General features: G+C 33.6%; 1 protein-coding gene and 1 pseudogene across 1 annotated transcript; both read left to right on the top strand.

The window, feature by feature from the left end:
- The first annotated feature begins 626 nt into the window (after positions 1 to 626).
- Positions 627 to 6,515, top strand: LOC108471640 (phytyl ester synthase 2, chloroplastic-like; annotated as a pseudogene).
- Positions 6,516 to 8,955: 2,440 nt separating this feature from the next.
- On the top strand, positions 8,956 to 13,245 carry LOC108471641 (phytyl ester synthase 2, chloroplastic-like). The gene is made up of 14 exons (XM_017773229.2): positions 8,956 to 9,556; positions 9,638 to 9,691; positions 9,787 to 9,840; positions 9,950 to 10,108; positions 10,200 to 10,304; positions 10,408 to 10,514; positions 10,708 to 10,829; positions 10,963 to 11,089; positions 11,167 to 11,297; positions 11,601 to 11,976; positions 12,157 to 12,270; positions 12,430 to 12,515; positions 12,686 to 12,795; positions 12,931 to 13,245. The coding sequence occupies exons 1-14, from the start codon at positions 9,157 to 9,159 to the stop codon at positions 13,128 to 13,130; spliced, it is 2,145 nt and encodes a 714-aa protein (XP_017628718.1). The 5' UTR covers positions 8,956 to 9,156; the 3' UTR covers positions 13,131 to 13,245.
- Positions 13,246 to 14,993: the final 1,748 nt, after the last annotated feature.

The raw sequence follows: 14,993 nt of genomic DNA, 5'->3' as shown, positions 1-14,993 counted from the left end.
AAATGCTTAATATAGGATGACGTGAGTTTGAATATACTGAAATGCATTATATTTCTATTTATGAGTTGAAGAGAGACTATGCAATGAGATTGTTAAAGAAAATTCCTAACACCAATATATATGTTTTTTTGAGTAATCTCATTATAGATTATTATCATATTTCCTAACCAATAAATAGGAAGATAATGCGCTTCAAAGTACTTGAACTCACATATTCTTACATTGATAACAGTGGCGAACCTAGGGGGTTGGCAGGGCCCGATCCCCCTAAAATAGAAAATTTATATTTAGACCCCTTAAAGTTTTAAAATTTTAATAATAAAATTACATTTTAACTTTCAAAATGATAAAAATTTATTTTAATCTTTTAAAAATAATAAATATATAAATTATTAAAATAAAAAATATATTTTCAGTATCATAAAAATATATAATTTAATTTCAATTCCCTGCAAAATTTTCTAATTCCAGTCCTGATTAATAATAATATTTATACAAATCAATAATTTAATACAACCTTTTGAAAAATATTTTAAAATATTTTTCCTGCCGACTATTCAAAACTCGTGAAAAGGCCTGCCGTCGTCCTGTTAATAATATTATTTTTTGGTAGAGCCGTCGGCTTATTATTTATAGTGAAATAAACTATGCCGCCTCGGTAGGCTGATGCTGTCATTTGCGTAAAATCTTGATTTATATTTAATATTCATAAAACAAAAAAGAAAACGTTTTTTTTTCTTTTTAATCTATCCAAAAACGCAAATAGTGAGAAATTCGGTTCAGTTTCATGGTGGCCATTGCAGCTTCTACGTACCTCGCAGCCAGTGTATTGACGCTTTCTCAGCGGCGCACTACCACCTCATACGGAGGAATAAAGAAATGTTGTCGGATTTTAGCTGTTTCGGCTGAGCGGGTAGGAAGAGGAACCGATTTTGGAGAGAATGAAAAGCTCGAGAAGAAGAAGATGAATCAGAAAATGGTGAAGGAAGAAAGTGAGGTAAAACCAAATATTTACGCAAATCCGCAGGAGTTACCGGAGTTTGAGGAGGATAAAAAGTGGTTAAAGGATTACTTTGAAGAGTGTAAAGAGATGATCAGATCGGACGGCGGCCCGCCTCGCTGGTTCTCACCTTTGGAGTGCTGTTCTTCTACCTCTCCAGATTGTCCTTTGCTTCTGTTTTTGCCTGGTTCGTTTTTCTTCTTCTTTCTCAATAGGACTAGAATCGTTTGACATATATAGTTTGCTATATTGAATGAGAATAAGTTAAACTGTATTATATATTATTTTATTTTTAAATCAATTGAGTTTTACTTTTTAATTTTTATGACAAGCTGATAAGAGTGGGCTTGAGTTTGGTTATTTATTGTAATTATTATTTCACTAAACGCAAATTGCATGAATAATTATGTTAAATAATGTAAAAAAAGTAAATCCTATGTTGGCAGGATGGTTACGTTGTTCATCGTTTTAAATGTAATATAGGTTTGAGTTATATTAGTCGTATTGTTATTAGTGTTTTGTTCTCTTATTATAATTTATCAAAAAAAAAAAGTATGTCGAAAAAGTAATTTACAAAAGTTAGCTTACAACTTCGACAAGTCGCACTAAATGTGAGTTTAGATGGACGGTGTGTTTAACTGCGGTTATTTTAAAAACATCAATGAAATTAGATATTATAATGATACTATAGCGTTAGATAAAAAAGTAAACTAAATGCACCATACCGCTCTTCCAACCCCATCCTAGATGGAGATTGTTAATCGACGATGATAGTACATAGTTGACACGTTTTGCTTTACCATTTTTTTATTTTATTATGAAGATATAATTTTAAAAACATTATTATTTTTATGAATATTAAATGAATCCTCCTCCCCATTTCAATTTAATTTTACTACTTTTAATATTTTAAAATTTTAAAGCTAAATAAATATCTAAACATAATTTTTCAAAAAATTAAACATAAAATATATAATAAAATTTATATATAAACAAAAATAAAATAATAATTCCATATAATAAAACGAGATGAAACAAACAATTAACATAAAACAAATTCATTCCATTTCACCCCGACATCTATTTTTTTTAAAAAAAGAATCACTTTATTTAAATCGGAGAGATTTGAAATCCATCGGATATTTCGAATTTTATCTTCCTTAATTACTAAATGTGTGAAATGTCGAATTATGTTGGTTGCTTATATAATAAAAGTTGGGAATAACTTACATTAGGATGATTCTAAAAATTAAGATTTTTACGCACCAATAAAATTTTGCCAAATCATCAAATTTTAAACATATGAAATTATTATTATATATTCATTCATAGAGAAATTATTTTATGGACCCTTTCCAATCCCACCACATTATTCATGGTCCCATTTCAATTATTTAATAACATTTCAAGAATATTTTTCATGTCATTGACACATAATTTTGGCTTTTTTTATCTTAAACCCTAAATATCGAACCATGAACCTAAAACCTAGAACCCTAAACCTGACCCTCAAACTCGTAATCCCAAACCCTTGAACATTAAACCCCGAATTTGCAACCCGTAACCTGTAACCCTTAACCCTTAAACCTTGAACCTTAAACCCAAAATCCAAACCCGAACCTTGAACTTTAAATTTCAAACTCAAACCCTGAACCTCGAGGTTCGAGATTCAAAATTTAAGGTTTAGGGTTTGAGTTCAAGGTTCAGGGCAAAATAATTACAAAAATTATGTGTTAATAACGTGAGAAAATTGCACAAAAATTATTATTTTTTAAATTGGTTGCACAAAAATAAAAAAAATATTGATTTATGGAAAAAGAAAACAAAATAATTAAAATTTGTAAAAGAAGTAAAGATGTTTGTTTACAATTTAAAATTAATTATTTTAAGTAATTTAATTAAAGTTAAATCAAGTTAGAAAAATATTAAATATAGATGAGTGTATAATAATATTTTGTTATTTTTAATATTAAATGATGTTACAAAATACTAATAATTATTTTTATTGCTTTTTATAGCTTACAAAGTAAAATTAAAACTATCTAAAGAATGTTCCACGCCTCAACTCAATCTTCTTAATTTACTGTTTTATTCATTATTCAAAGGTTAGCATAAGTTAACGAATTTTCAGTTTTCACATTTCAGGAATTGATGGCACCGGGCTTGGACTTATAATGCATCATCATAAGCTTGGAAAGTACGTAAAAAACCATAGCTAAATTTTAATCTGGCTGTTAACTAATTAACAAAGTTATCTAACATCCAAGTAATACACTTCGAATGAAGGATGTTCAACATTTGGTGCTTGCATATGGAGTGCAGGATAGAACTCAATTTAATGGTACATGTTTTTCTCTCTTTTTCTGTATCAGTCGCTTAATTAATGGTTATATAGAGTATGGTATTGTGTTTCTGGTTTAGAGCTAGTGAAGCTTGTGGAAAGAACGATTAGGTCAGAGAACTACAGGACGCCAAACAAGCCAATATACCTTGTTGCGGAGTCTCTTGGAGCATGCCTTGCCATTTCTGTCGCAGCTCGGAATCCAGACATGGATCTTGTACTTGTTTTGTCTAACCCAGGTCTAGAGTTACTGTCTTACACCTTTTCTATTTTACACAAACTCTTGGGTTGATCAATGTGGAATGCTTTAAATGAATTGAGTTAGATGCTCTGCTTTATCCGTGGAGAATCTGATCAATGTGTCTTTTTTTTCTTTGTTTTCTTTCTAACCCACAGCAACATCTTTTAATAAGTCACAGTTGCAACCACTACTGCCTCTACTGGAGATTATGCCTGATCAGTACCCACTTAATCTCCCTTACATGCTGAGTTTAGCAACAGGTTATTTTGCCACCATGTTTCTGGGATGCATGCATAGTGTCCTTTTACTATAAGACCTGAGTGAAATAATATGCTTTTATTAACAATTGCAGTATACATGTTTTATGTTTAGGTAATCCTTTGAGGATGGTAATGGATAATATAAAAAGAGGTCTTCTGCCCCAAACTATTGGAGAGCTGTCACAAGATATTGTTACAATGTCAATGTACCTCTCAGTAAGATCCATAGCTAAAAGTCTAAAGCATGTGCCGTTACTGTTTCTCATGCCACAGGCAATGCAATACCATGATTTTCTTTTAAAGTTGTCCATTTATTTCTCTGCGGAGCACACTGCACATAATTTTGAGCTAAATATAAACAAAATAACTACATGCTAAGCTACGAAATACAAAAAGAGACTTGATCTTTTGTTGACAGGTTCTGGCTGATATTTTACCCAGAGAAACGCTTCGATGGAAGCTAAACTTGCTGAAATCTGGTTCTGCATGTGCCAACTCATGCCTTCATGCAGTTAAAGCTCAGATGCTGATACTTTGCAGGTCCTTAAACAATGACACATGAAAACTCATAGATATTCTTTGCTTATTCTGAGGATATGGTATATTGTATCGAATTTGCATATTTAAATTTGTAATATATACCATGAGGGTAGATTGAAGCCAATGTGTTTTCTTTATATATAGTGGAAGAGATCAGCTGTTGCCTAGTAAAGAGGAAAGTCAAAGACTTCAAAAAACACTAGCAGATTGTGAGATTCGTATGTTTGAAGAAAGTGGTCATTTTCTCTTCCTGGTATGCTTCTCTCTTTGCATAGGCAGTTTAGGCACTGAATCTGAGTAAGTTCCAATCGAAACTGCAAGTTACTTTCTGATACAGAACATTTGTTTTGTTCAAATTTCAGGAAGATAATGTTGATTTGGTCACAACCATCAAGGGAGCTTCTTTCTACCGTCGTGGAAAGCACCTTGACTGCGTCTCAGATTACGTGCCACCAACACCTAGCGAATTCAAGAAGGTACATGAATCGTTTAGGTAAGTAAGCATGAATTACTCTACAGCAAATTGGAGATTTATGGAATGATAAACTTATGAGTAATCAATTGTTGTTCCTAGCTGGGTTCTTACAGCAACCAGCCCTGTGATGCTCTCAACATTAAAGGATGGGCAGGTGGTGAGGGGACTGGCGGGAATTCCATCAGAGGGACCAGTCTTGTTTGTCGGTTACCACATGTTATTAGGAATTGAAATTATTCCATTTGTAGCTCAACTTATGATGGAGAGAAATATTCTAGTTCGTGGGATCGCACATCCAGCGATGTTTGTAAAAGTGAAAGACAGAATGCCCCCGGAGCCGGACCCTGCAAATTTTGATGTATTTCGAGTAATGGGTGCAGTGCCTGTCTCAGCAGCAAACTTTTATAAACTTATGTCTTCAAAATCCCATGCCCTGTTATACCCTGGTGGCGTACGTGAAGCCCTTCATAGGAAGGTAACATACGTAATAAATATACTACCACCATTCACATTCACATGCATATATATATATTCCCTTCAATGGCAACTTTTTTAATAGATGATATATATACTCCTTGAGCTGACCCTTACTAAATATGAGAGCATGCATCACATTGTGTCTTTGTGTAATATTCACGTGTAGAGATGATCCTGCAGGGTGAAAAATACAAGTTATTCTGGCCCGAGAGATCTGAATTTGTGAGGATGGCAGCCAGGTTTGGAGCCAAAATTGTTCCTTTTGGTGTTGTTGGAGAGGATGATTTCGCAGAGGTAATTAAGGCCAGCTGGTCAAGCATGAAAGCTTAATTTTGTTTTCCTTCATGAACTTGTTTAATATGTGGCACTCTTATATTTTGGCTCAGGATCTAATACATGCAATTAACTTGTATGAGGGTGTTTTCTTAATTTTCCAGATAATTTTGGATTACAATGACCAAATAAAAATTCCAGGGAGAAGGGAAGAAATAGAACGGGTTACAAGTCGGACTGCAAAACTGAGGTATTAATTCAAAATTAAGATGAATTTTAATTTCTGCTCCATTGATCACGTACATTTCTTCCATGTTCTCCATCTCCATTCAGGGACTACATTACACAGTAGCTTAATTAGTTTAATTTGCAAGCACCCCATAACTTTTATCATGGTTATGGTTTTTCATTGTTTCAATCCAACTCCCTAATTAGGACCGATGCAAGTGGTGAGGTTGCAAACCAACAAATGCATTTACCATGGATGCTTCCGAAATTCCCAGGCCGATTTTATTATTATTTTGGAAAGCCAATTCTGACTGAAGGTATATATAATTAGTTAGCATTGGAATTTTACAATATATATATATTATCATTAACGTGAACTGTGATACAGGGATGAAGGTGGAGCTAAGGGAGAAGAAGAAATGTGATGAACTGTATTTACGTATAAAGTCAGAGGTGGAAGGATGCATTGATTTCTTGAAAAACAAAAGAGAAAAGGATCCTTATAGAAATCTATTATCTCGGGTGTTGTACCAGGCCTCTCATCCTTGTTCCATCTCTCCCTTTCATCTTCCATCATTTGATCTCTGATTCTGATTTTCGTCTCTTTTTCATTAATCTTATAAAATGTATAATATAAACTACTGCATGATTTTACCCCCTCCGCCTCCATAAAGAAAAAAAAGATTACGATTCTTAAACCAATGCCAAAAGACTAAAGAAGCTGCTAACTTGAAAATATAGACCAACACCATTTTGATGGGATGATTGTATTGACAACATGTGTCCAATTTGGGATGCCCCAGCTAACCCAATTCCAAAAGATGTATAAAATGTCTGCAATGGTTTTCGTCCCAACTGGCTCACCTTGTGCATGTATTTCCTCTCTTCCCAAATGCATTTTGGTATTTATTCTTCCTTAAACATATCTGTCTGGCTCCATGTCAATAATCAGCACATCTTCACAACTTCTTTAACCTTGCTGTATCCTTGTCTCTAATGGCCTTATGACATGTAAGGTTAATACTTGATAGGATAGGATGTATATATTTTCTAAAAATATTATTAAAATTTCTAGCATGTATCTGATCATCTTTATCTATTTAATTAGATAGATTGAAATGAATTTCATTATTTTCAATAATGAAATGGGTTAAAGGGTTGACCCAATACCATCCCAAGTCAAAATTTAAGATGAAACCCTTTAAAGCATTTAATAATAACTTTTAAATTTTTAGTTTTGCTTATACAATGTTTATGTAAAAATTCTTAAATTTATTATGCAAAGTTTTCAACGAAATCAAGGAATTGATAGGATATTTTTACTTGTAATAAAATACTTTTTTTACTATTCATTTTATTTCGTTTAGTCACCTTATAAAGGTATAATCTAAAATTATTCTCTTTAATATCCATAAATTTTTAAGATTTTGTCATAAGCGAATTGTGATAAACAAAATATCTTTTTATGTCACGACCGGCTCAATTTATTAAGTCATATCATGAGAGTATAATTAATATTATCCTTTTAAAGCACTTACAAAGCTTTTCAAAATTTTATTATTTACAAATGTGTCTTTAAAATTCAAATCTAAAATCCAAAGTATAACATATGAAAAATGCATAAACGTTGTTTATTTAAATTGCACTTACAAAACTCTTCAAAATTTTATCATTTACAAATATATCTTTAAAATTCAAATCTAAAATTTAAAACATAACATATAAAAAAATCATAAATAGTTGTTTATTTAAATTAAAAAAAAACACCAAATTATTTTTTGAATTATACTCTCACCATATAATCAAAATTCACATAAAAACATTTCACCACGAAAGTCTTATACCTAAAGAAAGTTAGTTATGGATTATGCTCTCACCACACCAATTACTAACTAAATCCAATCGCGAGAATACCTAGCCTAATTAACTCAAATGTTCAGTGTTTGAAGACCATGCAACTTAAGCCTCTACAGACTTTGGGCTTCAAGCAAGACGCAGCAGCTTTTATCCAAGACAGCTAAGCAGACAACAGAAGAATATACTATCTACAATATTAGTATCGTTTTTTACACTTATTTTAATATATGAGTTAGTATTAAATTAATTTCAATGTATATAGTTAGTCTATAATTTATTTTTAACAAAAGCAAATTTGTTTATTAGTTTTGGGAATTTGACAGTAACCAAAAAAAAAAAAAGAAAAATGAGTAGAGGAAGAAATACAGGACACAGAACAAGGAAGCAAAAAATAATTTACTTGCTCACAAACGTGCAACAAAAGCAATCTGATATGCTTTGATATGCTTAATTTTTCAATAAGAAAAACAATACATTTATAGCCAATTACATCACTTATTGCTACCTACCAGAAGCAGCCTAGTAACTTTAAAAACATTATTTGTACACACAAACAAGTCACCTAAACTAGTCATTCAACACTTAAACATATCAAGCTGTCATCAGCTTGTTCATTTTCAACTAGACTAATTACAATGAAACTAAAACAAAAACCTTGCTGTCATAGTAAGCATACGTGCTGCAGCATGCACAATTGCTTGCACGTACTTCATCCAGAGATATTATAACTAAATAGCCTTGTAACATTTGTGCTGCAGCATATTTACATCCGAAGATATTATAACAGCTTCATGTGCTGCATGCACTTTAATCAAAAATATCATAGCAGTATAGTAGGCCAATTTTCAACAATTAGAGTTATCATTAATCTTTTTAATTTCAATTTCAGTTTTAAATTTATATTAATTATTTTTTATTTTATATCATTTTAATACGTATTATTATAAATATTTTTTCTCATATAATTTTCAGTAAAGCTAATACCACTAACCAAATCAAATCACATCTAATAACTAAAAACTAAAAGGTTTTTTTATATGTATTAACTGATTTAATTCATGAATCCAATACCACTAATATAGTAGGGATAACATCGCAGGAAAGTTCAATAGAAGACAAACACGGTACAAAACAAACTTTTCCTTTTCTGAGAAATATTTTAAAAGATTGTTCGTTCAAAACTATTGGTAGAGATTTGAGCAATAACAATGCTTGCCGTCTGCTAATTAAATATCTAGCAAATAACCAATGCCGCCTGGGCTGGTGTCGTCATTTCATTTGTTTAAAATTTTAGTTAGTTAATTAATTAATTGATATGTTTTAATTGCAGAGTAATTATCAGTTTTTTTTTTTGGCGCCATTCAAAATTCATATAATAAAAAAGACACAACGGTATTTTAAATTCATCCAAAAACTCAACTACCGTTGTTAGTAACAAATAGAGGGAGAATTTGGCTCAGTTTAATGGCGGCCATTTCAGCTTCTACATACCCAGCCGCCGGCGTATCGCCATTCTCTCAGCGGAGCGCCACCTCCTCATCCGGAGGAATACGGAATCTCAGTCGGATTTTAGCTGTTTCAACGGAGCGGGGTGGGAGAGGAACCGGTTTTGGAGAGAATGGAAAGCACGAGAAGCAGAAACTGAATCAGAAAGTGGTGAAGGAAGAAAGTGAGGTGAAACCTAATATTTACGCAAATCCGGAGAAGTTACCGGAGTTTGAGGAAGATAAAAAGTGGTTAAAGGATTACTTTGAAGAGTGTAAAGAGATGATCAGATCGGACGGCGGTCCGCCTCGTTGGTTCTCACCTTTGGAGTGTTCTTCTTTTACCTCGCCAGATTGTCCCCTGCTTCTGTTTTTGCCTGGTTTGATTTAACTCTTTCTCATTACTGTGTTATTCATTATTCGAAGATTGGAAATAAGTTTAACAAGTTTTCAGTTTACAGGGATTGATGGCACCGGGCTTGGACTTATAATGCATCATCATAAGCTAGGAAAGTAAGTCAAAACTATGGCTAAATGTTCTCCCTGATGTTAATTGATTACCAAAGTTGTCTATCATCCAAGTAATCCACTTTAAAAAATCTTTGAATGATGTTCAACGTTTGGTGCTTGCATATTCCAGCGCAGGATAGAACTCCGTTTAATGGTGCCTTTTTTCTTTTCCTCTCTTTTTCAATATCAATCGCTTAATTAATGGCCATATATAATAAGTTTGGAAATGTATTTTTCTATATAATTGTGTGTTTCTGGTTTAGAGCTAGTGAAGCTTGTGGAAAGAACAGTTAGGTCAGAGAACTATAGGTCGCCAAACAGGCCAATATATCTTGTTGGAGAGTCTATTGGAGCATGCCTTGCCATTTCTGTCGCAGCTCCGAATCCGGACATGGACCTTATACTTGTTTTGTCTAATCCAGGTCAGAATTTACAGTCTTACATAGACACAATAACTGTTCTGCTTGATCCATGGAGAATCTAATCGATCTGCTTTTCTTTTCTAATCCACAGCAGCATCTTTTAGTCAGTCACAGTTGCAACCACTAATACCTCTACTGGAGATGATGCCTGATGAGTTCCCAATTAATCTCCCTTACATATTGAGTTTAGCAACAGGTTATTTCGCCGACATGCTCTTGAACTTTCTTGGATGCATTTCCAGTAGTCCTTAGTGACAGAATAGGATTTTTTTACTAACAATGGAACTGTTTATGTTTAGGTAATCCTTTGACGGTGCTGATGGATAATGTTGTGAAAAAAGGTTCTCTGCCCCAAATTATTGGAGAGCTATCACAAGATCTTGCTACAATGTCATCATACCTCCCAGTAAGATCCATAGCTAAAAGTCTAAAGCATGAATTTTAACATCACAGGCAATGCAATACCATGATCTTATTTTCCAGTTGTCCTTCCATTCCTCTTCCAGACCACACTGTACATAATTTTGAGCTAGATATAAATAAAAAACCTACATGTTGAGCTACAAAATTCAGAAAGAGAAATGATCTTTTGTTGACAGGTTCTGGCTGATATTGTACCCAGACAAACGCTTCTATGGAAGCTGAACTTGCTCAAATCTGGTTCTGCATGTGCCAACTCATGCCTTCATGCAGTTAAAGCTCAGTTGCTGATACTTTGCAGGTCCCAAAATTCTAGCTTATAAAAACTCATAGATATCTTTGCTTATTCTGTGGATATGGATTGCGTCGAATTTGCATATTTAAATTAGTACCATAATCATAGACTGAATTCACTGTGTTTTCTTTATATAAAGTGGAAGAGATCAGCTGTTGCCTAGTCAAGAAGAAAGTCAAAGACTTCAAAAAGCACTACTAGATTGTGAGATTCGTATGTTTGACGAAAGTGGTCATTTTCTCTTCCTGTTATGCTTCTCTATTGGAGTAGGCATTTGATCTGAGTAATTCCAAACTGCAAGTTACTTTCTAATACCAATTATTTGTTTTGTTGACTTGTTCAGGAAGATAATGTTGATTTGGTCACAATCATCAAGGGAGCTTCTTTCTACCGCCGCGGGAAGCACTTTGACTGTGCCTCAGATTTCATGCCACCAACACCTAGTGAATTCAAAAAGCTACATGATTCGATTAGGTAAGCATCAATTAATTTTACTACAAAATTTACTGTCATGGTAGCTGACTAGCAACTGTATTAGTGGCTGAACTAATGCTTTTTGTAAATTAAAAAAATTAATTACAATGTAGCTGTTAATGTCTGAGCTGAATTTTAGAATATAGACCAGTTAACGAGGATATATCCTCACCACAAACAAAAACCAAAGGGGTTATGTCTCAGAATTAACCTGCCTTTTGCATCATCAGTCTTGGCTATTAATCGGAAATTAATGGATTGATTTTAATTATGAGTAAGTAATTAAATTGGTATTGTTCCTAGCTGGGTTCTGACAGCAACCAGCCCTGTGATGCTCTCAACATTAGAAGATGGGAAGGTGGTCAGAGGACTTGCGGGAATTCCATCTGAGGGACCAGTCTTGTTTGTCGGCTATCACATGTTAATGGGATTTGAAGTCATTCCATTGGTAGTTCAAATTATGATGGAGAGAAATATTCTAGTTCGTGGGATCGCACATCCAGCGATGTTTGTAAGAGTGAAAGATAGAAGGCCGCCGGAGCCGGAGCTATCAGATTTTGACATACTTAGAGTAATGGGTGCAGTGCCTGTCTCAGCAGCAAACTTTTACAAACTTATGTCTTCAAAATCTCATGCTCTGCTGTACCCTGGTGGCATACGTGAAGCCCTTCATAGGAAGGTAACATATACAATAAATATGCTACCAACATTTACTTTTACGTACATAATATTTCCTTTAATTATAAAGCATTTGAGATATCCTTTTTCTCGTCAGCATTCCATGAGCTGACCCTGAATGAATATGAGAGCATCCATCACATTTTGTAGACGTATACTCAAGTGTAGAGTGGTCCTGCAGGGCGAAGAATACAAGCTATTTTGGCCAGATAAATCTGAGTTTGTGAGGATGGCAGCCAGATTTGGAGCCAAAATTATTCCTTTCGGTGTTGTCGGAGAGGATGATTTCGCTGAGGTAATTAAGGCCAAGCATGAAAACTTAATTTTTATTCTCCTTCATTTACTTAAACATATTTTAGCTCAGGATCTTACACATGCAATTTATTATATTTATATAGATGATAGATATAGAACGAGTAGTTACTTTATATGGGGTGTTTCCCTAATTTTCCAGATTATTTTGGATTACAATGACCTAATCAAGATTCCATGGAGGAGGGAAGAAATAGAACGAGTTACAAGTCGGACTGCCAAACTGCGGTAAAAATTAAAATTAAGCTGAATTTTGTTTTCTGTTCCATTGATCACGTACTCCATTCACGGAATCTATTACATAAATATATAAGTTAATTTGCAAATACCCCTTTTATGATGACTATGATTTTTCATTGCCGTCTGCATGGTCTGAATATTTTAACTCCCTTAATCAGGACTGATGCAAGTGGTGAGATTGCAAACCAACAAATGCATATACCATGGGTGCTACCAAAATTTCCTGGCCGGTTTTATTATTATTTCGGGAAGCCGATTTTGACCGAAGGTAAATTAGCAGAAATTAAAATCCTTATATATTATATATAGCTAGCATTGGAATTTGGCAATATATAATGCATAAAGGAAAAAAAATTAATTAGTTAGTTGTTAATCAATGAATTAACTTGAATTGTGCATGCAGGGATGAAGGTGGAGCTAAGGGAGAAGAAGAAATGTGATGAAATGTATTTACATATAAAGTCAGAGGTGGAGGGACGCATTGATTTCTTGAAAAACAAAAGAGAAAAGGATCCTTATAGAAATCTATTATCTCGGGCGTTGTACCAAGCCTCTCATCCTGGTTCTACCTCTCCCTTTCATCTTCCATCTTTTGACCTCTGATTCTGATTCTGATTTTCCTCTTTCTTTCCTTTCGCATGTGTATGATATAAACAAATTATTTTTGCATATTTTAATCCCAAAGAAGTAAATATTATGATTCTTAAACCAAGAAAAATGATATGCTCGTAGTCTATAAATTTATAGATAATTGTGAAGGGTTCGATCTTTTTTAATTCAAAGATAATTTTAAAATCTAGGATTTTAATATTTTAGAATTTAGGATTTTGAATTTTATAAAATTATAACATCATCTTTTAAAATCTTACATCTAAAATAATAAATTATATATATTTTTGGGGTTACAAAAGAGGGCAACAATCCTAAAACTTAGATAGTATGAACTATTCTTGATAAGATAACGGCACGCCTTCCATATCAGCCTTCAGTTGTAGAACACTTTGAGGGAGATGGTCCCTGAAACGTCTTCTGTCCATAATTCTCAAGCTCATCTTTGCCATCCTGTCGGCCACGAAGTCCCTCTGTCTAGGAAATATAGGGGATGCTTCTCGCCAACCTCGTTTTCGATCATTCTAACTGATGTTAGAGAATCAATTTGAATAATCACATCCTTATACCCCCTTCACCCAAAGCATCTGAAATCCTAGAAAAAATCCCCAAAGCTCAGCGAAGTCAATGGAGCACTTGCCACGTTGCCATAAAAGGCGTGAAAGCCACCAAGCCAATGACCCAAGGCATCCTAAGGACCCTTCTACACCCACAATTCCCTCATGAATATTACAACTGCTGTTAGTACTTATCTTCGTAGTCTGATCAGTTGGCTTCTCCCATCCTAAGAGAATTTCGGTTTTTGGATTCATGTCCCTTCTAACTCATGCAAGCCATAATAAATACTAGCAACTTTTGCACTAATGTGGACAAATTTCCCAATGAATTGAAACTCGTTCCTCCATTTTCATAACCGCGCCAGCGACATAATAAGATTGGGTTTGGTTCGCTTCTTCCTTATGGCAAACTTCTAAAAGTTTTCAAATGATAGATATTGAAAATGATAATTCATGGTTAAGTTTAAATCGTTTAAAGATTACTATAAGGGTTATCCCTCTCAATTTCAAGATTAGGTAAAAGATTTCTTTAGTCTCTCTCAATTTTAAGATTGAGTAAATTAGTCTCTCTCAAAAAGTTAAAAGTGAGCAACTAAGGTCAATTAACTACAATGATAATATTTTATGTCAATTTTACATATTTTTTATTAGTATAATAATAAAATTCACCTCTCAATTTTTATATATTTTGTCAATTTGATCTTAATACTAAAAAATCAACAAATTTAGCTAAAGTTAGTGTCAATAGAATAAAGATGGTTATGTTTATTTTAGTAGCCAAAAATGAAGTCAGTTTTGTCTCTAGACGCTCCATTGCTGATAATATTATTATTACCCAAGAGGTGATTCATTCCATGCTTACTAGAAAGGCAAGAAAAGTTGGATTGCTATTAAAGTCGATCTTGAAAAAGCCTATGATTGTGTTCGATGGGACTTTTTGAAAGATACTCTTTATGGTGCCAGGTTGCCGAGGAAAATGATAAAAGTGATTATGGAGTGTGTATAATCCTGACTAGAGGGATTCGACAAGGAGACTCATTGTCTCCCTATCTTTTTGTGCTAGGGATGGAGAGGTTGGGGCAAAGTATATATTGATACTTCTGTGATGCGAGGAGCTTGGAAACCAATTAGGCTTAGTCGGGTTGGACCGCGTATCTCCCACTTATTTTTCATGAATGATTTTGTACTTTTTTGTGAAGCAGATGATTTTCAAGTGAAAGTAGTTATTGATATGCTTAATTATTTTTGCTCCTTTTCTGGCTACAAAGTGAATGCAAACAAGACTAGAGTCTTATTCTCG

The sequence above is a fragment of the Gossypium arboreum genome, chromosome 11 (genome assembly GCF_025698485.1).
Source record: "Gossypium arboreum isolate Shixiya-1 chromosome 11, ASM2569848v2, whole genome shotgun sequence".
Classification (NCBI taxonomy): Eukaryota; Viridiplantae; Streptophyta; class Magnoliopsida; order Malvales; family Malvaceae; genus Gossypium; species Gossypium arboreum.
Note: the sequence above shows the minus strand (reverse complement) of the source record. Positions and strands in the feature narration are given on the sequence as shown.

What these genes read in the sequence shown, in the direction of transcription:
- LOC108471641 (XM_017773229.2), top strand. Translation starts at nt 9,157, where the DNA reads ATGGCGGCCATTTCAGCTTCTACATACCCAGCCGCCGGCGTATCGCCA. An exon ending in CCTGCTTCTGTTTTTGCCTG is followed by an intron (nt 9,557 to 9,637) that starts GTTTGATTTAAC and finishes TTCAGTTTACAG; the next exon opens with GGATTGATGGCACCGGGCTT. An exon ending in GAGAGGATGATTTCGCTGAG is followed by an intron (nt 12,271 to 12,429) that starts GTAATTAAGGCC and finishes CTAATTTTCCAG; the next exon opens with ATTATTTTGGATTACAATGA.